Source organism: Schistocerca americana, chromosome 5 (assembly GCF_021461395.2).
Source record: "Schistocerca americana isolate TAMUIC-IGC-003095 chromosome 5, iqSchAmer2.1, whole genome shotgun sequence".
Classification (NCBI taxonomy): Eukaryota; Metazoa; Arthropoda; class Insecta; order Orthoptera; family Acrididae; genus Schistocerca; species Schistocerca americana.
The window spans coordinates 449,846,181-449,870,969 of record NC_060123.1 but is presented as its reverse complement, the minus strand read 5'-3'; the positions used below and the strand labels follow the sequence as shown (position 1 = coordinate 449,870,969).

The 24,789-nt window shown below is 43.1% G+C and overlaps 1 protein-coding gene across 1 annotated transcript in view; it reads left to right on the top strand.

Annotated features, from left to right (window-relative positions):
- The first annotated feature begins 709 nt into the window (after positions 1 to 709).
- The window catches only part of LOC124616174 (SLIT-ROBO Rho GTPase-activating protein 1-like), a 688,520-nt gene continuing 664,440 nt past the window's right edge, over positions 710 to 24,789 (top strand). Inside the window, exon 1 of the mRNA XM_047144456.1 lies at positions 710 to 926. Coding sequence (XP_047000412.1) covers positions 839 to 926 — 88 coding nt within the window. The 5' untranslated portion in view covers positions 710 to 838. The remainder of the gene's footprint in view (positions 927 to 24,789) is intronic.

Below are 24,789 nucleotides of genomic sequence, written 5' to 3'. Positions count from 1 at the left end.
GAAGACAGATGCAGACTATCCCGAGAAAGCCTATTACAAAATTTCAAGAACCAGCTTCACAATATGAATCTCGGAAATTCTAAATCATCAACGTATCGCTCCCGCAGGGATCATGAAGGCAATATTAATCAGTGCACACTTATGCGTTTATACAATCATTCTTCACGCTCTGTAAATGTGAATGACAGGGGAAGAGGCCCTGGTAATTGTTACAATGGAAGTTCCCTCTGCCATGCACTTCAAAGTGGTTTACAATGTGAGGATGTAGATTTGATGTTGCGGACTATTATATTAGCAAGAGAAATAGCTTTTGCCAGTCTGGATAGTGGTCCGAAGATAGCTCTGTTTCATATTTTTATTACAAGACACAGCCTCGTAGGTGTTTATTATGAAATATTATGTCCGTTACAGAAAATAAAAACCGCTGTAAAATCACAGTTTTCCGTTTGCTTACACGTCTGCCGACACCCCACATCTTCATCGTTGCACCTGCCTAACATTACACCATTTTGCTTTCACTTATACGTGTTCCTAATCCTTTAGGTTTTCGTATGTTGGCTAATGCTGCTATCTAGCGAGCCGATGCACGAGTTAAGGTTCCCATCTGGCGGCGACCGTCGCTACCAACAAGAATTTTGGCACCAGTGCGCAGGCGTGCGCGAAGCTGCTGCTGTTCCGTTGCTAAGCGCGCAGTACACAAAGCGCAAGCGTTAGGTGCTGTGCGGAGGGAGTGTGAACGACGGGAATGTGGAGACACCGGCACGCAGAAATATTATCCGTATCGTGAGACACGAAACGGTTCGGTAATCGGCTCAGTTAAAAGCGCAAATCACACACAATGGATGAACTTGATGACCGTGATGGAAGTGCTGTGAAGTCTCCGATCAGAAGACTGGGATCCACTCGCAAGTTGCTGGTCCTTAATAGTGAGTATAGTAAAAAATAAAAATTCTGCTTGTAGTATAGTGTGTTTTGCCGTGCGTGATGCGAAGTCTGCTCTGTTTGTAACTATCTGAGAGGTGCAGTATGCCCGCATTTCTGAATTTGTGCTTAAAAACAGCAATAACCTGTTCAAAAAGAGTAGATTTTTGCCGGTCGCTTGCGTCTACGGCAGAAAAACTGGTAGTTGTGTATAACTTTCGGAGACGTCGTTGAACGAAAAAGAAGCATACATTAAGCTCCAGGAAGCGATTGAAACAAATATTACAAGTGAGTTACTTTCAACGTAATGCTCCATTCCTTAAGTTTGCAGTTTCAGTTCCAGTCGTAAATAACGTACGTCTTACGGAAAATTATGGTTAATAGTTGATAATTGCTTACTGTTTGGATGTTACGTACTGGACCCATCCGTGACAGAAAGTAGGAAGTTTCATCCATTTGTGAGACATCTAAGATAAGCAAATGCATTTGAAAAATTGCTTGGAAAACGATGCATCGCAGGCATTGAGTTATGCGTATTCCGTATTCCATTGCTCCATTAAATTTCGGGAATGCAGCCGCATAAATTCTGCAGAATTTATGCGGCTGCATTCCCGAAATTTAATGGAGCAGTCTTTGCGCCGCGAAAACCTGAAGATTCACATCCGTATTCCATTGTTTGTATTACGAATTTAAGACTAAATCTAGGTCGCCCTAGCCCTTTGCTTGACTTTTTTTTTACGTTAATACTAACTGAAAAGATAAGGGTAAACAAAACACGTAAGACCCCAGATTGGGAAGCTTTTAGAGAGTAAAAGACAAATAGATAAATCGTTTTTATTAAAAACACTTCCTTTTGGCGTTTATATCTCAGATTAGCACATGCTTAACCTTGCACGATAAAGTGTAAGACCAGGCTTGTAAGCATTTGTTTTGTGAATAAAATGAAATGTAGCGTGTTACGATCCGTAATTTGTGCATATGAATTTATTTACGCAGTGTTATGACACCCTCCAGTCTTCTTCGCTTTGTGTGTTGCGGCGTCACTCATACTTAAGTCTTGCATGTATATTCGGACATTTAAATGTGGGTCATACACAGTGAAGCTGCGACATAAAATCTAGCGTAAGAAAGGTATCCGAACGCAACAATTAATTGTGGAACAATGAAGACGTACTTCACTACTGGCACGAATGAAGCAGATAGTATTTTATTGTATGTTCTTTTTGTCTCTGCATACCTATAACCACCTGGTTAAATAGTAGAGATACGAAGGCCAAAAGATTCTAAAACAATCTGTAATCGCTACGTATCAATGCAATCAGTATTTTTCTTGTGTATATCCACAGTGGTATTACTGCACTTAACGTTTTGAGTCTTTAATTTACGATGTTCTTTGTGCTTTTTGTCCGTATGTATCTTTGTCTGATCTTTGATTTCCAGTCGTTAGAATGTATTTTGATGAGCAACAGTTACGAATCCACAAAGTTTTGATTACTTACATGGAATTGGTTCGCAGTATATGGCGTGCTATTTATTCCACATGTTTCGTATTCTAGTCAAAGAATTTTTGCTACGTATTTGCACTTGACCTGCAAATCAGATCACCTGCGGTAAGTGACACCACAAGATGCTTTATAGATTGCGTCTGAGCTGTTGTCGACATAGAAGTATTTTCTAAAATTGGAACACCAAACTTTAAAACTGATTAGAGAGAACATCGATTAAAGTGCAGCCGTCACACAATTTTGAAAGCGATGATTGTAGTAGCATGTCTAGTAGTAAATGTCGTTGTTGGTGGCCAGTGAAAGTAAGCAGATACAGTGCAGATAAGAAATAGATGAAAGGATCGATTTTTTTGTGTCGTGTATGGCGTATAAGATTATGATTTTTAATGAGGGAACCAGGCAATAATATGCATGTAGATGCCATCAAAAGATCGACACACTGTCTGTAGTAGGATTTATTGAGACTTGGAAACCAATATGATATGCAGTATGAAGGCATATTACTTTACCAGTTTGCTGAAGTTGTTCGAAAATAGGCATGCCCGTAACTTTTTGTGTAGGGAATCTGTTTCACTTCGAAGTGTGTAATGGTTTTAAATGCTTGAGGAGCACGGGATTCAAGTTTGGTTGTAAAAAAGTGTGCGATGAACAACGGAAACACGATGTAACAATTCCAGTACTTTTGTGTACAACAGAATCTAGCGACCTATGTACATTGATTATGAACCACTTTGGCTAAAACATTTTTCACACCAAGACTCTTACATATGTACGAACTCAATGTAAGTGTTGCAGTATGGTGCAACATTTGTTAGGCTTCGGTTATGACAAGAAAATTTCGCAGCTGGCTCCAGCTGTTAGCATGGTTTGAAACTAGGCGGGATCGTGGTGATAATACACTCCTGGAAATTGAAATAAGAACACCGTGAACTCATTGTCCCAGGAAGGGGAAACTTTATTGACACGTTCCTGGGGTCAGATACATCACATGATCACACTGACAGAACCACAGGCACATAGACACAGGCAACAGAGCATGCACAATGTCGGCACTAGTACAGTGTATATCCACCTTTCGCAGCAATGCAGGCTGCTATTCTCCCATGGAGATGATCGTTGAGATGCTGGATGTAGTCCTGTGGAACGGCTTGCCATGCCATTTCCACCTGGTGCCTCAGTTGGACCAGCGTTCGTGCTGGACGTGCAGACCGCGTGAGACGACGCTTCATCCAGTCCCAAACATGCTCAATGGGGGACAGATCCGGAGATCTTGCTGGCCAGGGTAGTTGACTTACACCTTCTAGAGCACGTTGGGTGGCACGGGATACATGCGGACGTGCATTGTCCTGTTGGAACAGCAAGTTCCCTTGCCGGTCTAGGAATGGTAGAACGATGGGTTCGATGACGGTTTGGATGTACCGTGCACTATTCAGTGTACCCTCGACGATCACCAGTGGTGTACGGCCAGTGTAGGAGATCGCTCCCCACACCATGATGCCGAGTGTTGGCCCTGTGTGCCTCGGTCGTATGCAGTCCTGATTGTGGCGCTCACCCGCACGGCGCCAAACACGCATACGACCATCATTGGCACCAAGGCAGAAGCGACTCTCATCGCTGAAGACGACACGTCTCCATTCGTCCCTCCATTCACGCCTGTCGCGACACCACTGGAGGCGGGCTGCACGATGTTGGGGCGTGAGCGGAAGACGGCCTAACGGTGTGCGGGACCGTAGCCCAGCTTCATGGAGACGGTTGCGAATGGTCCTCGCCGATACCCCAGGAGCAACAGTGTCCCTAATTTGCTGGGAAGTGGCGGTGCGGTCCCCTACGGCACTGCGTAGGATCCTACGGTCTTGGCGTGCATCCGTGCGTCGCTGCGGTCCGGTCCCACGTCGACGGGCACGTGCACCTTCCGCCGACCACTGGCGACAACATCGATGTACTGTGGAGACCTCACGCCCCACGTGTTGAGCAATTCGGCGGTACGTCCACCCGGCCTCCCGCATGCCCACTATACGCCCTCGCTCAAAGTCCGTCAACTGCACATACGGTTCACGTCCACGCTGTCGCGGCATGCTACCAGTGTTAAAGACTGCGATGGAGCTCCGTATGCCACGGCAAACTGGCTGACACTGACGGCGGCGGTGCACAAATGCTGCGCAGCTAGCGCCATTCGACGGCCAACACCGCGGTTCCTGGTGTGTCCGCTGTACCGTGCGTGTGATCATTGCTTGTACAGCCCTCTCGCAGTGTCCGGAGCAAGTATGGTGGGTCTGACACACCGGTGTCAATGTGTTCTTTTTTCCATTTCCAGGAGTGTAGATGACTACGCGTGAATTGACAGCTCAACAGCGTCATTACGTACCCGAGTTGCAAAGCCCAGTTAATCGTAATATGACCTACCCCTTTCGTACACATCATGTCTTTTGATTTGGAAATTACTGACAATTCTAGCGTAGAGGTCCGACAAATTATTATTGAACAACAAATATGAAGTTCTACATTTCGTGCGCCAGGGGAGGTGAATAGTATTTTGAGGTATATGCGACGAATACATCACCCCCCCTCCCACGAACCATGGATCATGTCGATGGTGGGGGCGTTTGCGTGCCTTATTGATACAAATAGCCGTACCATAGACGCAACCACAACGGAAAGGTATCTGTTGAGAAGCCAGACAATTGTGTGGCTCCTGAAAAGGGACAGCAGCCTTTCCAGTAGTTGCAGGGGCAACAGTCTTGATGACTGACTGATCTTGCTTTGCAACATTAACCAAAACGGCCTTGCTGTGCTGGAACTGCGAACGGCTGGAAGCAAGGGGAAACTACAGTCGTAATTTTACTGAGGGCACGCAGCTCTATCGTATGGTTAAATGATGATGGCACCTCTTGAGGATATCGTTATCGGGAGAAACAAAACTGGCGTTCTACGAATCGGAGCGTGGAATGTCAGATCCCTTAATCGGGCAGGTAGGTTACAGAATTTAAGAAGGGAAATGGGCAGTTTAAAGTTAGATATAATAGGAATTGGTGAAGTTCGGTGACAGGAGAAACTGGACTTCTTGTCAGGTGAATACAGAGTTATAAATACAAAATCAGATGGGCATAATGCAGGAGTAGGTTTAATAATCAGTAAAAAAAATAGGAACGCTGATAACGTACTGTGAACAGCATAGTGAATACATTATTATAACCAAGACTAACACGAAACCCACGCTCACCACAGTAGTACAAGTTTTGCCAACTATCTCCGCAGATGAGGAGGAGATTGAGGAACTGTATGATGAGATATAAGAAATTATTCAGGTAGTTAAGCGAGCCGAAAATTTAAGTCATGAGGGACTGGAATTCGACAATAGGAAAAGAAAGAGAAGGTAAAGCGGTAGGTGAATAATGACAGGGGGAAAGGAATGAAAGATGAAGCCACCTGGTAGAATTTTACACAGAGCATGATTTAACCATAGCTAACACTAGGTTTAAGGATCATGAGAGAAGGTTGTATACGTGGAAGAGACCTGGAGACTGGAAGGTTTCAGATTGATTATTTAATGGTTAGACAGAGATTTAGGAACCAGGTTTTAAATTGTAAGTCATTTCCAGGGGCAGATGTGGATTATGACCCCAATTTATTGGTTATGAAGTGCAGATTAAAACTGAAGAAACTTCAAAAAGGTATAAATTTAAAGAGATGGGACCTGGATAAACTGAAAGTACCAGAGGTTGTAGAGGGTTTCGGGGGGAGCATTAGGGAACGATTGAAGAGAACAGGGAGAAGAAGAATGGGTTACTTTGAGAGATGTAATAGTGAAGGCAGCAAAGGATCAATTTGGTAAAAAGAAGAGGGGTGATAGAAATCCTTGGGTAACACAAGAGATATTGAATTTAATCGATGAAGGGAGAAAATATAAAAATGCAGTAAATGAAGCAGGCAAAAAGGAATACAAACGTCTCAAAAATGAGATCGACAGGAGGTGCAAAATGGCTAAGCAGGAATGGCTAGAGGACAAATGTAAGGATGTAGAAGCATATATCGCTAGGGGTAAGATAGATACTGTCTACAGGAAAATTAAAGAGACCTTTTCCAGAAAAGAGATCCACCTGTATGAATATCAAGAGCTCAATTGTAAAACCAGGCCTAAGCAAAGAAGAGAAAGCAGAAAGGTGGAATGAGTATATATTCGTAGAGGGTCTATACAAGGGAGATACATTTGGGGGAAATATTATGGAAATGGAAGAGGATGCATAGGAAGATGAGAAGGGAGATATAATACTGCGGGAAGAATTTGACAAAGCACCGAAAAACGTAAGTCGCAACAAGGCCCCAGAAGTAGACAACATTCCATTCGAGCTACTGATAGTCTTGGGAGAGCCAGCCACGACAAAACTCTTCCATCTGGTGAGCAAGATGTACGAGACAGGCGAAATTTCCCCAGACTTCAAGACGAATATAATAATTCCAATCCTAAAGAAAGCAGGTGCTGACAGGTGTGAAAATTACCGAACTGTCAGTTTCATAAGTCACGGCTGCAAAATGCTAACACCAATCAATTACAGAAGAATGGAAAAACTCGTTGAAGCCGACCTTGGGGAAGTTCAGTTTGGATTCCAGAGAAATGTAGGAACACTCGAGGCAATACTGACCCTACGACTTCTCATAGAATATAGGTTAAGGAAAGGCAAACCTAGATTTATAGCATTAATAGATTTAGAGAAAGCTTTTGAACACATTGACTTAAGTACTCTGTTTCTGTTCAGTTTTTACAAAAACCAGAGGGCAGTTATAGGACTAGGGGCAGAAAAGGGAAGCAGTGGGTGAGAAGTGTTCTAGCAATAGTGGACACCGAACCAGCAGAGGGGTCGAAACGTCGATTATTTTAGAAGGAAATATGACGCGGCCTAACAACACAAAAGATTTCAATTTTGCTTACTGTATTCGTTTCCTTTGTTTATTTAACCCTTTACCGCTGAAGAGTTTCACGAAGATGATAAGACTCCATGAGGTGTGCATCTGGTAGAAGGCAGGGCCGCGCCGCATCGCCTGTGGTGTGTGGTGCTGGGATTTGGGGGACGCCGAGGCTGCAACGTGACTTCCGGCGAGTCGCTGGCGGGGCCCGGAGCGGCGCATCTGCCCGACAGCTGGCCGGCAGCTGCCAGCTGCGCTCCCAGGCCTTGCCTTGCCTTGCTTGCCCTGCCCTGCCCTGCCCCACCTCCCGACCGGTGCCTCTAAAGGGCTCCACAAACCAAGGACAGATCGCAGCGATCCGTCGTTGGCTCGTGCGGTGTGCCCAGAGAATGCACTTGTGTGTGGGCAGAGCACAGCGATCGATCACTGGTCGCTTGGGATTCTAATGCAAATCCCTGATTCGTGGCATGAGATACGAATGGCTGCCTGGTTGCGACTCGATTTTGTACTGATGAAGCCTAATTGTGTTGTTTCGTTTCGCTTTACCCGCGTTGGGCAAGAACTCGACGATAGAATTTATGGTTACACAGGGTCCGAGAACCACTCTGAGAAGAGAAGCTAAGGCCGATTCAAATGGCTCTAAGCACTATGAGACTTAACATCTGAGGGCATGTCTCCTGCACTTAGAACTACTTAAACCTGACTAACCTAAGGACATGACGCACATCCGTGCCCGAGGCAGGATTCGAACCTGCGACCGTAGCGGTCGCGCGATTCCAGACTGTAACGCCTACAACCGCTCGGTCACAGCGGCCGGTGCTGAGGCCGGAATTGCCATTTTGAGTACCAGTAGGTTCTGTCTGAAACCACAATTTTATGAGCTTTGTTTTGAAGTACCAGTGTCTTTAGCAAGAAACCACCGGTGCTGTTTCAAGACGGAGACAAGAGTGATACACTGAATGCAGTGCGTTGTACAACAGCGCTCAAAGCAACAGTCAGCGCCGAGGTTCTGCTTCGTGATTGTAGGAGATTGTGACATGCGGTTTGTTTTAACTGTGGCAGTATTGAGAGATCACTGTCATAGGAAGTAAGTACGGTGTGTTTAAAGTTATTCTAACGTAGATTTTAGTGTGTACTACAACTTTTATTACTAGTTTCGAAATGAAACCTCAGAAGCAGTATGTAGGTTTGATACAAAAATTATTAAATTTTAGCCCCATGTTTGCTTGTTATTTAGGACTGTAATTTGTTTTAGGCATTATGAATTGATGGAAGTTTCGAGATGCGGGAATGTGACTACGAAAAATGCTAATTTTCTTTCAACGATATAACATGAAATGATGGATAGTGGAAAACTGTATGTCCTAGTGGTTCCATAACGAAACCACTTACTTAAGACAACTAATTCTTCACTTCTTGCCGATTTCTTCTTGTACTCGTAGCATACTGTGGTAATAAAGGTCAATTATGTGAAATTTTTAAAATTGTATATTTTTTATATTGTAGGGACCCAAAGGTTTAAGAAGTAATACAGGTATAAAAACATTCACACACTCCGATTTTACATAAAAACGTAGACACCCTCCGATTTTACAAAATTAGCGTTTTGAAGCTTGGATTGTAGAAGTATAATTGATGGGAAGTACATAATAATAGTCATGATACACTGGGCACCATCTGATGCTGTGGAGTTCTTTATAGAACAACTACGCGCTTTATTAACGCTTGTAACCTCTAAACAGAATGAGGTACACTATGAAGCGGACATTTTAATTTACATGTCTCTCGTCATTTCATACAATACATCTCTTCCTTCAATTTATAACAAAGAGGTGCTGTAGTCAGCAGTGCTACTAGTGAGAACATTTCTGTACACACATCGGGATTGCGAAACAAATTGTGTGAATACTTGTAGTTAAAATATAAAACTAATGAATGAAAAAAAGAGTTGAGGACTAAAAAGATAATGTTATTCTTCAAAGATCAAGTTTGTCAAGATCGCTAGTACTGTCATTCTTTTTATTCCTGTTACCAGTTTCGACAGATCTTGCTATATTATTAGATGAATGCATTGTGGGACAGCACCACAACATGTTGTACAGTTTAATTGTGTGGTATTTTACCTGAGACATGCTGGTGTTCCCTGCCGCTTTTTGTTACAATTTGGCGCAACGTCACTATGTGACTTTTAGTGTTGTGAAAAGCATGTACATCTAATAATGTTGCAAGATCCGATGGCGACAGCATAGGTCTATCTATATCTATACTCTGCAAACCACTGTGAGGTGCACGGCAGAGAGTTCGTCCCACTGTACTATTTATTAGGGTTTCTTCCCGTTTCATTCACGTATGGAGAGCAGAAACGATGATTGAATGCCTCTGTATTCTAATCTTATCCTCACGATCCCTATGTGAGCGATATTGTAGTATATTCCTAGACACATCGTTAGAGCTGGTTCTTCAAACTTTGTTAAAAGACTTTACCTGTATAGTTTAAGCCTATCTTGAAGAGTCTTCCGGTTGAGTTCCGCCAGTATCTCCGCGACGCTCTCCCGCTGTGACCATTCCTGCAGCCTTTCTCTGTTTACGTTCAGTATCTCCTGTTAGACCTATTTGGAGTCCGCCCCCGGTAGCTGAGTGGTCAGTGCAACAGAATGTCAATCCTAAGGGCCCGGGTTCAATTCCCGGCTGGCTCGGAGATTTTCTCCTCTCAGGGACTGGTTGTTGTGTTGTCCTAATCATCATCATTTCATCCCCATCGGCGCGCAAGTCGCCGAAGTGGCGTCAAATGGGAACTTCTATTTATTTGGTACTGGTCCCACGTACTTGAGCAGCGTTCTAGAACCGGTCGCACGAATGATTTGTAAGCAGTCTCGTTTGTAGATTTGATTGCAGTTCCCCAGTATTCTACAAATCCTACTTTACCCACGACTGAGCCTGTGTGATCATTCAACATCATTTCGCTGCAAAGTGCTACACCCCGGTATTTGTTTGAATTGCCGTTTCCAACAGTCACTCATTGATATTATGGTCATAGGATACTACGTTATGGGAAGAGCTCAGTTTTACATTTTTGAACATGTAAAGCATGTTTCCGCTTAGAAATCCTACCAGGATCTGACTGAATATGTGTGCAACTTTTTTTTTCACATAGTACTGCATTATAAATAACTACATCATCTGCAAAAAGTCTGAGGTTACTAATGAATATTTGTAGAAACAAAAAATTGTAATAAAAAGAATTACTAGCCATCTTGTCAAACTTGATCTTTCAAGAGTAATATAACCTTCAGATCGCCCCCAACGATTGACACAATGTCAAACATATGGAAACCGGTAATGTCTGTGGAACACGCCTGTGATAGGGCTGTTGGCCTGTCCGAACTCAAGTAATTTACCAGGCAATTTCAGCCAGTATTACAAACGCACTGTGTCGTGAAATTATGTATAGAAAATGAACCGCTATGTTTTGCAGCACTGGCAGTTGTTCTCCGTATTTCCACTAATACATGCAAAACAAATATATAAAAATAAAAAAGAATGGTAATTTACATTTATCAAACCTGTTGTGAAACTCTTTGCTTGGGGACTATAGGTATGCTCCAGAATAACGCGAAGTGGGTTGTGTACAAGTTTCTAGAGTGCTATTACAATTAACTTTCCATTTATTAGTACCCAATTCGTAAGTATTGTAGAGTAACTGCAAGATTTACAGTATTTGCACAGTTTGTTTTGCAATTTCAGTGTGTGTATGGAAATGTTGTCAATAGCAGCACTTCTGACCACCCTTATTATAAATCGTTTAAGGGAGGGCTAGATTATATGCAATGAGAAATGAAATGTCGTGTGGCTAGGGCCTCTCGTCGGGTAGACCGGTCGCCTGGTTCAAGTCTTTTGAGTTGACGCCACTTCGGCGACTTGCGTGTCGACTGGGATGACATGGTGATGATTAGGACAACACGTCACCCAGTCCCTGAGCGGAGAAAATCTCCGATCCAGCCGGGAATCGAACCTGGGCCCCTTGTTATGACAGTCCGTCGCGCTGACCATTTTGTTCCATATTGCTCATTGAATTTTTTCGGGTCGGACGTCCGATGAAACCCGTTCTTCGTTGTTCGACTCACTCAATTTTTTGTTGCAGAGGGTAGCTAACCCTCTGATCGAACACGCTGAGCTGCCGTGCCGGCTAACCACTCAGCTATCGGGGCAGACCTATGAAATGAGAAGAAACTTGACTGTAGCTGTGGAATAGGTATGCCCCAAACATTTACATTAAAAGTGCGCTTAATGTTACGTCATCTTGTTAAGAAGTTAAAAGACTTTTAATAATACATATAATTGTTTTATGAATAAAACAGAATTACCAAATGGAGCCGAGTATGTCGTGATGACTACAATCAATTAACCACGACTTTCTATGTCTAAAGCACAAGCTTCAAAATGTGAATCTCTGCAAAATTTTGGAGTGTCGGTGTTTTATATTTGTATTACTTCTTAGTATTAGTGGCAAGTCCGGCTAAGAATTCCCTTTTCAGAATAGTTCGTCATGTGATAATAACTACGTGGGGCGTTCAATAAGTAATCCGACACTTTTTTTCTCGTCCAATTTCGGTTGAAAAAATGCAGTATTTGTTGTGGGACATCGTGGAATATTCCTGCTTCAGACCCTGTAATTACATGAAGTTCCGACAGGCGGCGGTGCTATACCTAGCTTTCGAATTGGTGTCAATAACGGAGGTGCGTTCCAGTCAGAGAGCTGAGCTGACATTCAGTTGTGTAGTATTGGAACGTGTGGACCCTCTTATTCGAGCTGGTCGACGGATCACAATCGAACACCTCGCTGCACAACCGGACGTCTCTGTTGGTAGTGCTGACACACTCGCCTACCAGTTGGGGAACTCGAGTTATGTGCCCGCTGGGTCCAATGCCGTCGGTCAGAAGGAGCAACGAAGGACGATCATTGCTGGTGCGTTACTAGGTTGTTCGTGACAGTCGTTACAATTTTTTTCAGAACATCACTTCTAACTGGAAATAAAACTGCAATCCATGGAATGGCGCCACACCAAATTCAAAACCGGTGAAGTTATGGCGATGGTCTGAAGTGATTATTCTGTTTGATGTCCCGCCTCATGACGCAGCGATCAACTTTGAAGTGTATTGTGCTACCCTCAGGAAATTGAAGACATGATTTCAGCGTGTTCGTCGCCACGAAAATGCATACGAACTTCTCCTTCTCCATGATAATGCTAGGCTCACACAAGAGGAACTCACAGAACTTCGTTGGACTTTTCTTCCACATTCAGCTTACAGTCTGGATCTCACATCTTCCGAGTTCCATCTGTTTGTCCCAATGAAAGGTGCACTCCGCGGGAAGCAGTACATCGATGATGAGGAAGTTATTGACGCTGCAAGATGTTGGCTGCGACGTCGACCATTGCAGTGGCACCATGCGGGTATAAAGGTCCTCCCAGTAAGGTGGCGTAAGGGCGTCGCATTGAGTGGAGATTATGTTGAAAAATATGGTTTTGTAGCCAAAAGAGAGGTGAATAATATGCTGTATTGGAATCGTGAATGTAACCAATCTGCTTGCAGAAAAAATATGTTGCATTATTTATTGAATGCCTCTCGTATAAATTTAACATAAAGACATTGCTTCCTTAGGAAAAGCGAAACGAAACAAAACTACATAGCCACGCATAGTAAACAGCAAACGAATCGCTACCAGATAACCATATTGCCTCACATCCGCATGCGAGTCAACAGATTGCTAGGGAATTACGAGCGATCAGTGACAGATCCCCCCCATGAACCACGGACCGTGCCGCTGGTGGAGAGGTTTGCGTGCCTCAGCGATACAGATAGCCGTACCGTAGGTGCAACCACAACGGAGGGGTATCTGTTGAGAGGCCAGACAAAGATGTGGTTCCTGAAGAGGGGAAGCAGCTATTTCAGTAGTTGCAGGGGCAACAGTCTGGACGATTGACTGATCTGGCCTTATAACATTAACCAAAACGGCCTTGTTGTGCTCGTACTGCGAACGGCTGAAAGCAAGGGGAAACTACAGCCGTAAATTTTTCCGAGGGCATACAGGTTTACTGTGGGGTTAAATGATGACGTCGTCCTTTTGGGTAAAATATTCCGGAGGTAAAATAGCCCTTCATTCAGATCTTCGGTCAGGTACTGCTCAGGAGAATGGCTTTGACAGGAGGAACAAGACTCACGTGAATACAGGGATATAAATACAAAATCAAATCGGGGAAGTACAGGAGTAGGTTTAATAATGAATTAAAAAGTAGGAGCGCGGGTAAGCTTCTACGAACAGCATAATGAACGCATTATTGTGGCCAATATAGACACGAAGCCCACGCCTACCACAGTAGTACAAGTTTATATGCCGACTAGCTCTGCAGATGACGAAGAGATTGAAGAAATGTATGATGAGATAAAAGAAATCATTCAGGTAGTGAGGGGAGACGAAAATTTAATAGTCATGGTGGACTGGAATTCAATAGAAGGAAAAGGAAGAGAAGGAAAAGTAGTAGGTGAATATGGAATGGGGGTAAGAAATGAAAGAGGAAGCCGCCTGGTAGAATTTTGCACAGAGCATAACTTAAATCATAGCTAACACTTGGTTCAAGAATCATAAAAGAAGGTTGTATACATGGAAGAATCCCGGAGATACTAAAAGGTATCAGATAGCTTATATAATGGTAAGACAGAGATTTAGGAACCAGGTTTTAAATTGTAAGACACTTCCAAGGGCAGATGTGGACTATGACCCCAATACATTGGTTATGAACTGTAGACTAAAATTGAAGAAACTGCAAAAAGGTATGAATTTAAGGTGATGAGACATGGATAGACTGAAAGAACCAGAGGTTCTGCAGTGTTTCAAAGAGAGCAATAGGGAACGATTGACAAGAACGGGGAAAAGAAATACAATAGAAGAAGAATGGGTAGCTTTGAGAGATGAAAAAGTGAAGGCAGCAGAGGATCAAGTGAGTAAAAAGACTAGGGCTAGTAGAAATCCTTGGGTAACAGAAGAGATATTGAATTTCATTGATGAAAGGAGAAAATACAAAAATGCTGTAAATGAAGCTGGCGAAAAGGAATACAAACGTCTCAAAAATGAGATCGACAGGAAGTGAAAAATGGCTAAGCAGGGATGGCTAGAGGGCAAATGTAAGGATGTAGAGGCATATATCACTAGGGGTAAGATAGATACCGCCTACAGGAAAATTAAAGAGACCTTTGGCGAAAAGAGAACCACTTGCATGAATATCAAGAGCTCCGATGGAAACCCAGTTCTAAGCAAAGAAGGGAAAGCAGAAAGGTGGAAGGAGTATATAGAGGGTCTCTACAAGGGCGATGTACTTGAGGACAATATTACGGAAATGGAAGAGGACCTAGATGAAAATGAGATGGGAGATATGATACTGCGTTACGAGTTTGACAGAGCACTGAAAGACCTGACTTGAAACAAGGCCCCGGGAGTAGACAACGTTCCATAAGAACTACTGATAGCCTTGGTAGAGCCAGCCCTGACAAAACTCAATCATCTGGTGAGCAAGCTGTATGAGACAGGCGAAATACCCACAGACTTCAAGAAGAATATAATAATTCCAGTCTCGGCTGTAAAATACTAACACGAATTCTTTATAGACGAATGGTAAAACTGGTTGAAGCGGACCTTGGGGAAGATCATTTTGGGTTCCGTAGAAATGTTGGAACACTTGAGGCAATACTGACCTTACGACTTATCTTAGAAGATAGATTAAGGAAAGGCAAACCTACGTTTCTAGCATTTGTAGACTGAGAGAAAGCTTTTAACAGTGTTGACTGGAATACTCTCTTCCAAATTCTGAAGGTGGCAGGGGTCAAATACAGGGAACGAAAGACCATTTACAATTTGTACAGGAACCAGATGGCAGTTATAAGAGTCGAGGGGCATGAAGGAGGTGCAGTGGTTGAGAAGGGAGTGAGACAGGGTTGTAGCCTATCCCCCATGTAATTCAATCTGTATATTGAACAAGCAGTAAAGGAAACAAAAGAAAAATTTGGAGTAGGAATTAAAATCCATGGAGAAGAAATAAAAACTTTGAGGTTTGCCAACAAAGGACCTGCAAGAACAGTTGAATGGAATGGACTATGTCTTGAGAGGAGAATATAAGATGGACGTCAACAAAAGCAAAACGACAATATTGGAATGTAGTCGAAGTACATCAGTGATGTTGAGGGAATTAGATTAGGAAATGAGTCACTTAAAGTATTAGATGAGTTTTGCTATTTGGGGAGCAAAATAACTGATGATGGTCGAAGTAGAAACGATATTTTAGACTGGCAATGGCAAGGAAAGCGTTTCTGAAAGTATTTGTATGGAGTGTAGCCATGTATGGAAATGAAACATGGACGGTAAATAGTTTAGACAAGAACAGAATAAAAGCTTATGAAATGTGGTGCTACAGAAGAATGCTGGAGATTAGATGAATAGATCACGTAACTAATGAGGAGATACTGAATAGAATTAGGGGGGGGGGGGGAGGGGAGAGGAATTTATGGCACAACTTGGCGAGAAGAAGGGATCAGTTGGTAGGCCATGTTCTGAGCCATCAAGGGATTACCAGTTTAGTATTGGAGGGTAGCATGGAGGAAAAAATCGTAGAGGGAGACCAAGAGATGAATACACCAAGCAGATTCAGAAGGATGTAGGTTGCAGCAGGTACTTCGAGATGGAGAAGCATGCACAGGATAGTGGCATGGAGAGCTGCATCAAACCAGTCTCAGGATGAAGACCACAACAACAACACAGTGACAGATCATGCGTTTGTCGACAAATAGTAGCGATCGATGGCTGATCACACATAATTCCCAAGCAATCAGTTGAATTGCATGGCATGCGAGACAGTAGAGCTGGCTGCCAACGATTTGTTTGCCTATTTATTAAGCATGAGTGTGTAGTTTTGTTTCGTTATCTGGAGTTAAGACTTTCCCGTAGAATTTATTTTAATTCCGAGAGCACAAACCATTCTGAAAAGTGAAACTGAATGTAGAGTTGCCACTTATATTAAGAAGTACTTATCTAAAAACATCGATAATCTTACGATTTTGCAATGAAGAGCTTGCAAAAGGTCCCTTGCTATATCATATATATATATATATATATATATATATATATATATATATATATATATATATAAAGAAGAATATTATCTTCTCAACAACCCTCAAATCTTGAGCAACGCCCTTAATTTTTACATATGAAGTTAGTGAATTTACACATTGCACTTTTGTTGCCTTTGCCTGAGGACCCTTTCAGAACTCAAATTAATCATCAGATTAACTAGTTTAGGACGAATTCATTCTGAATTGCTGGTGTATCCTCGTATCACTACAATAAAACAGTGAACGACTGAAATAGTATGAATGAGAACAGTGGCATATGTAAGTTTAAAAGAATAACTACAATCGAACTGATAAATAAATAGCAAACATAAATCAAGAAAGGAATGGTGCTTGATTGCCAAAGCGTTAATTTGGGTGGGAAATATACAAGTTCTCCCCAGAATTAATCCCTTTTACAACGCAATTAGACTTTGTTTACGTGAATCCACTGTGATGCCAAATTCTATTCAAATGGAATCAACTACGACCAGTTGCACCACAAACTATGGCCATGGAGAACAGGGGGCTGTGAGTACCATTTAATAATCCTATGCTGGTGTAGCAGTACTTTACCCTTTCACCTTGATGCGGGCGGCAGCGGAAAACGGCATGCGCTGTGCGAGGGGTCGAGCGCGGCGGCAGCTGTAATCTTCTAATTCATCCATGAAAACTTGCAAACTACGGGGACTGGCGTTCTTATTATTAGAACACAGGAAATTATGCTATCAGAGCCCTGAAATCCCAGCATATTTCATTGTGAAGTGCACCCGTTCGTTGGTCTGGCCAAAATCAATTTGAGTCACAGGCACGACGGCGTGTGCTGGAATTGTCAAACATCAGATGGCCGACTCAGGACGAATAAGTTCACCCTCGTCGCGCACGATATGTCTGAGACGATACGCAGTTCCACTGTCGGTACAGTTGGAAACTGCCACTGGCTCTTAGTCCGCCACAAGTTGCATACGACAAGGTCTCACCCACTAGGAAAAGGCCTGAAGTTCTCCGCCAGGGGAGGACCAGAAGACGAAGAAGGCAAAGAATCACAATCGCTTTCCACCAGGCCTCGAACAGGAGCCGAATTACCAGAAAAAATCACCTCCATGTTGTGCAAACCAATGAAACTCTCTCCCACTCATTGAATCTCCCCTCTTGATTGTTCTGCTGGCCTGATAGCCAATCCAGACACAGCAGTGGGTTTCCCAAGCTGGGGGAGCAAGCATCTGCTTTGCATATGGTGCAAATGGCTCTGAGCACTATGGGACTTAACATCTCAGGTCATCAGTCCCCTAGAATTTAGAACTACTTAAACCTAACTAACCTAAGGACTTCACACACATCCATGCCCGAGGCAGGATTCGAACGTGCGACCGTAGCGGTCGCGCGGTTCCAGACTGAAGCGTCTAGAACCGCTCAGCCACACCGGACGGCGTGCTTTGCATATCCGGAGGCTCAAAATCTCTCTTGCCTGAAAAAAAGAGGGTTTTAAACTGGGGAGACGTCGTTCTCACAGTAAGCATGGCCATGTTTCGCCAAAAAACGTCTACATAGACAGGACCACAGTCCCTAATTTATCAAGAGATCTAATTTTCCAGGCTGACCATTTCCAATTTCTGAAAGAAGGCTGTTAAGCTTCCCATACAGTCGTGCTTGTAAAATATAGGCTTTTTTCCATTCGCTAAAAGAACCTACCTCCGCTAAACCCGTGCACCAGCCGTTCTGATCGTATCGTCCCAGCTTCTAACATTGCAATGCTTATAGTTTTATGACCTTCGTGCTGTTTGCTCAGATTACAGCAGTCTCTCTCAAATGGCTTCCTCCACCCACTTTCAGCCACCAGACCACCTTCCCGACAGACCGTCGCCTGGCCCAGGTAAAACGTTTTGCGAGCCGGCGCCCTCCTACTCCGACCCTAAGTGGGAAGAATGGAGTGCCACAGCTCGAGGTCTATCTACAGCTACAGTTTACAGAACGCTGCTTCCCCAAATCACTCGCACAGCCAGGACTCCAGCTGGTAGTTTTGTGGTATTTCTGAAGCAACTAAATGCATTATTAAAGAGTTCAACTTCTAAACAGATTGAGTTTATTGAAAGTGGGCATTTTAATTTGAATGTATTGGACGTACCAATTCTGCCTCTATACTTCAGTCCCCCGTCGTTTCGTATAATCTAAAAAAAAATGGCTCTGAGCACTATGGGACTAAACTTCTCAGGTCATCAGTCCCCTAGAACTTAGAACTACTTAAACCTAACTAACCTAAGGACATCACACACATCCATGCCCGAGGCAGGATTCGAACCTGGGACGGTAGCGGTCGCGCGGTTCCAGACTGTAGCGCCTAGAACCGCTCGGCCACTCCGGCCGACCCGTATAATTAAGTTAATGCTCCCTCACACAGTCTACAACAAGAACCATGGAAATCAGCATTGCTGTTATTAATAAAATTTCTGTAGACAGTCGAAATTGCAAAGCCATTATAGCTAAGCGGTAAGACTAATAAAACTGAAATTGATTAGGAGATTTTGCCCGCATCTCGTGGTCGTGCGGTAGCGTTCTCGCTTCCCACGCCCGGGTTCCCGGGTTCGATTCCCGGCGGGGTCAGGGATTTTCTCTGCCTCGTGATGGCTGGGTGTTGTGTGATGTCCTTAGGTTAGTTAGGTTTTAGGAGTAGGATTAGTTAGGTTTAATTAGTTCTAAGTTCTAGGGGACTGATGACCATAGATGTTAAGTCCCATAGTGCTCAGAGCCATTTGAACCATTTGATTAGGAGATTTTAAAATGTATTTTCGATCAATAAACTGGGAACATGTACACAACTCGCTTGGTTGTCTAACATAACTTACATTTCCCCTGAAAACAATTCTAGAACGGTTTTAGTAAATTCCTAATTTTTGTTTATAAACGGAGATAAACTAACATTGCGTCCGAACATACCACTTAATCTTCCGTAGCAGCATAGCAGAACTTGAAGACACAGACACGTTCGAAATAGTGGTTGCAATTAATTGGTTGGTAAATCGTTGGTGTGTGGCGGTTACGAAGCGAGTTCTCAGTTGGAAGTGATGTCGCCAGCGGTTTATGGCTCGTTTGTGTGACGAGTAAGCTTCTGGTTTCGTGGCTTCCTTCCACCAAGAAAGTGAATATGCGGTTGTGGCGTGCGAGAACTGCGGATGATTGTATTTTTGATAAAAATTCCCAATCCCTTGATCTGCCCAATGACGGTGGCCCACCTTTAATAGCAGAAAGCATTTTGACCAATAACTCTTCTTCAGCATAAGTCTGGGAAGATCCGATTCCATCCAAAGACGATGGGCACCAATGATAGGCACAAGAATTTTAGCCAGTAACCCCACTTCTTCAGCATTATCACAGGAAACTACTCTTACTATACAATGACTATGGCCCACCAATCTTACCCAGTAAGTCCACTTCTCCAGCATAAGAGAGGGAAAACTCCGCCTTCATAAGACAAGGCGACACAGGCCTTTGACAGTGTTCAGTGAACAACACCTGGACTACGGTACAGTCAGCTGTGGACACCACAGGATCCAGAAGAAGATCCCAGCAGAGGTATCGGAACATCGACCACGTAGAAGAAATATGATGAGGCGTAACAACCCAGAAGATATTACCTTCAATTTTAAAGTTACCCACTTATGAATGGAAATTGCACTTTGTAGGTCTGTGGCCAGATTTTAAAATTGTTAAATATAATAAATCTTACATCTAAGAACTGCTTTATCATTCTTTATTAGAAAATCAGGATGGCTTGCAGGGAATAGTACACTATATTTGCTTCGCTTTTCGTGGTGATTTCATCACGTAACCTGCTTGTCCACGACTAACTGTACTGCGATCGACAGCAGCATCTCCATACACCTTTTTCAACCTCTTATGGATGTTTCCCACTGTCTCGTTTTCACAGCACAGGAATTGTATGACAGCACGTTGCTTCTTGACGAACGTCAAGTGTAGCAGCCATCTTGAAGACATGCTGTGATGGCGCCACTCATGGGAACAGGTTGAACTAAGTTTGAAAACAGGCGGGAAGGATGTCTCTACACATTGTAAAACTTTCACACATGCAGAATGAAAACTGTATTTTTACAAAAATAGTGTGCATTTCTTTTGGAGTGACCATCGTATTTCAAGATCAAGATTCGTTTCGTAAATTCATTTGAATGAGAGAAGAGATTTTGTAGAGGCTGCTCACCATCATTGAAAAAGATATTTACCAACAGGATTCATGCGTGAGCCAGTCTGTCAACCCTGAGACGGCTATATACGTATATTTTACAGAGAGTTATGTAATAGCAAAAAATTTCCAAATTTGTGTGAATTCGTAAAGAACCAAAGTTCTGAGGCCATCGGTCCCTAGGCTTACACACTGCTTAAAGTAACTTATGCTAAAAACAACACACACACCCATGCCCGAGGGAGGACTCGAACCTCCTGCGGGAGGGGCCGCGCAATCCGCGACATGGCCCCTCAAAACACGCGGCTGCGTAATAGCAAAAACTTCCAGTGTGTAACTCATGTTTACCTTTAGACATGTTCCACATCCACGAGGATCTCTTCAGCACGGATCTATGGAACGAAAAACTAATCTAATCTCTCACAGTTACTTTAAGGTTTCTGGCCACGGCGGAAACATTCCAGACGTTGGCCTTTGCATCAAGAATTGCAGCAAATACATTGTTCATGATAAATAACATCGACTTCAGAGCTAATACTTTTATTAAATGAGTAAGAAGGCCCAGAAACAACTTGGAAGGAGGTATGGCATAGACTGTGTAAAGACTGTATCTACAAATGTCATTACTTGATATTTAATAGGCGAATTGTACCAAAAAGAAGCGCTTTTGAGAGATTATCATTGTGCCATAGCATTGAAACGTTATACTTTCTAACTAAAAATATCAATTATACGAAGCCTTTACCTACCTATGTGTAGTTTACTTTCATTTTATTATGTGAAATCGTAGCTTCAACGACACGTTTTCGAGAGATCCTTAGTTTGTTGACTCTATGAAACAGCATATATTCATGCCACAAACTCTACGAGAAAGAAAACCCATCAAATACGATGTTTAACGCCAATGCAATATGGCGGCGGCTATGTTCTGCTTGTGACGTACAACGATGTCAAATCTTATGGGTCACATTCCCCTGCACGAGAAAAACCTGACGAGCCAGATTCTGTATTTCACGGTCCGCAGTGTGATAGAAAATGGAATCCCACGCTGTGATTTCACCAGGTCGTAGTCCATGTGCATTTTCGCGTCCCGTGAGAAGACGGTTTTCGTACTCACCTGGCGGGAATCTCAGCGACCTTTGTGAAGCGGAGCCCGGCTGCGCGTTAAATGCGCCTTTTAGAAGATGTGCAAATAAGCGAAGCTCAGCGTTAGCGATTATCTGAAGACGGATTATAACATTTTAATTACTTTGTTACCCTTGGTGACTCTGTTGACTGTGAAGCAAATCACTGTCATGGGAGAAGCAGGTAGCTCTGAAGAAAGACTGACTGCCCCAATAAGGTTCTCAATTACTCAAGTCTAAAATACAGAGCTGCAGTTTTTTGCATGTACAGTACTTTTAGAAATAATTCCTGAAACATGTAAATATTATTTATGCTAATGAACATCAGTATTACTCACAGCTCATTTTATATACGTTTCTCTGCTCTCTTGTATGCAGCCTTCATATTCTCTAATTTCTTTAGTGTTTTTGCTTCATTATCGTAGAGTTTTGTTGTCTTCATTTTTGCTGCTAGTTTCTCAAGTACATGATCCCGTGCGCCCTTATTGCAATACTGCTTGCCTGATAGGTCCCACAAACTTGAGAGGTCTTTATAAAGTTCCAGGAACCCCACAATCAAGTCACGCTCTTCAGTGACACCGTTGTTAAGCGCTGGCTCACGAAGTTTACGCTCGAAAGCTCACAGCACGACTGACGAGCTACCATACCCGACAACTCTACTGACGGCTACATCTGATCGTATGGCACGGACGCTAGACAAGTCCCAGCAAGCGTTTGTCGGACGGCAAGCCTACATATGTACTGTCATTGAGTCTGACTAAACTTGGTCTGACTTGACCAAATACGTCCGGACGCCGGCAGGACGAGGGAAACAGATTCAGTGACGTCACAACAAACACAGAGGAATGCGTAACTCAACGTTGACTTCCGTGTTCAACGTAGTGAGAAAAGAGTATTGCTGCGTACAATACAGCTGCAATAGCAACAACTAAACAGAGGACTAGCTCGATCACACTGTTCTGTTCGTCGTTGTCATACTGTTCTGCTAAATCAAGTGCCGATTACCAGAATGAGATGCGGACATAGTGCAGTTAAGAAGAGAATGTAAAAGCTTTTGAACTGTGGTGTTATACAAGAATACTGAAGGTTAGATTTTAAGATCGGCTCACTAATGAAGAGGTAATGAATCAGATAGGAGAGAAAAGAATTTTATGGCACGACTTGACAAAAATAAGGGACGGCTTGGATAAGATGCATCCTAAGGAACCAAGATCTAGTTAGAGAAGTGTGGGGATTAAAACTTGTGCAGGAAGACCAAGGCTCTACTACGGTAAACCGGCTACAGTAGTTATGTACAGATAATAAGACTTGAACATGATGGAGAGATGTATCAGACCATGTTTCAGACTGAAGACCGCAATAACATGTACGTTGTTTAGCACTGAAACGTGTTTTATTTTTAACTCAGTACATGAAGCTAACAACAAAAATTCGTGGAAAACTAGTTAGGCCGCTACTGTCACATAAAGCAACCGCACGAAATTTCACAGCCATTTGGCGAACTGAAAACATCGCTTCTTTCTATGCTCAACTGTCATCACTTAGTGATTTTTTCCTATTTTTTTAACTTACCTGTTTCGCTATAGTTGCAAACGCAAAAAATTTTATCCGTGGCCGCATCTATACAGATCAGAGGAAAAACTGAAGATAATTACGTATCTGCTGTGTGTGTTGTTGATTCCGTACTCTCTTGCCAATACAGCAAGCTGCGGTAATTGATCTATATAAAGATTAAGTGCGTAAAGGTTTCTGCGGCCGAAACCAGTTAATAAAAGTTTTCTGGGTGTAGAGCCGCGTTACGTTGTAGAATAACTGCCACCAAATGGATAAAGCCGACGTTTGGGCCACGTATTCAGTGGCTTTCTTCAGGATCTACAAATGAAAAGACAGTGTTACGTGTTGCCGAGGGCATGGAATCATGTCGCCAGCTTTAGAAACTGTTGATTTGTTGGATGCCCTATATTGGGGTGATCTATTGCTGTTGCCAAATTCAATATGAGCAATTATTGGCAGTCAGTAGCGAAAGGGGTGTTTCACATCAGGCTTCCACTGTATTGAACTGGACTCGCTCTCGGAAGGATTACAGTTCGAATACCCGTCCAGCCATGCAGGTTTAGATTTTCTGTGGTATCCCTAAATCGCTTAAGGGAACTGCCAGGATGATTCCTCTGAAAGAGCACGGTTGATTTCTTTGCCCATTCTTTCTTAATATGTCCGTGTGCTCCGTCTTACGACGTCGTTGTTCACGAATATGAAACCCTAATCTTCTTTCCTTCCGCCATAGTGGTTGCCAGTCATGAGAGTCCAACAAATAGTGAGTGCTCGCATAAATCAACAACCCATTCACTGTCAACCACTCATATTCATTGGGACTTTAGGCGACAACAGAACCCTACGTCTTCTACTACAGAAAACCGACCAGATTATCTTTCCCACAATTTCCGCTATGGGAGTCATATCGAATCAATGGTTTCTAAAATTGTGGCATGATAAGATGTTCAGTAGAGGAGTCATGGCGGATTATAAATGTTTCCTAGCCAACGCAGAATAGCAGTTGCTCCATTAGCTGATCCAGAAGATCACAGCATCAATGGCCAAAACATCAGATTCATCAATGTAGTGACAGTTATTTAACAATATGATGCGGTTCCGATGACCAGAAGTGAAATATTCTAGGCGGTACGATGTGCTGAATGGGCTAAGCGTATGAGACATTGCTGAGTTACTTATTTTTCATAACAAACTACTGCCCGCGGCACAGATGTTCGGCGTAGTTGCAGCAAGACGCATCATAGGTGAAAGAAATTTGTTGCTGTAGACAGAAACTATCGAAAAACTGGTCCTTTAAAAAAAAACCACAGAGTGCTGGCCAAGGTTTTCCAAAAAATAGTTGTTCGCGCGATAGAATTTAAGGTGGCGGTGTTGTGTCGTATAAGTGTAAAATGACCTTTTAGCTAGCCCATGAAATGCACGCTCCACTGCA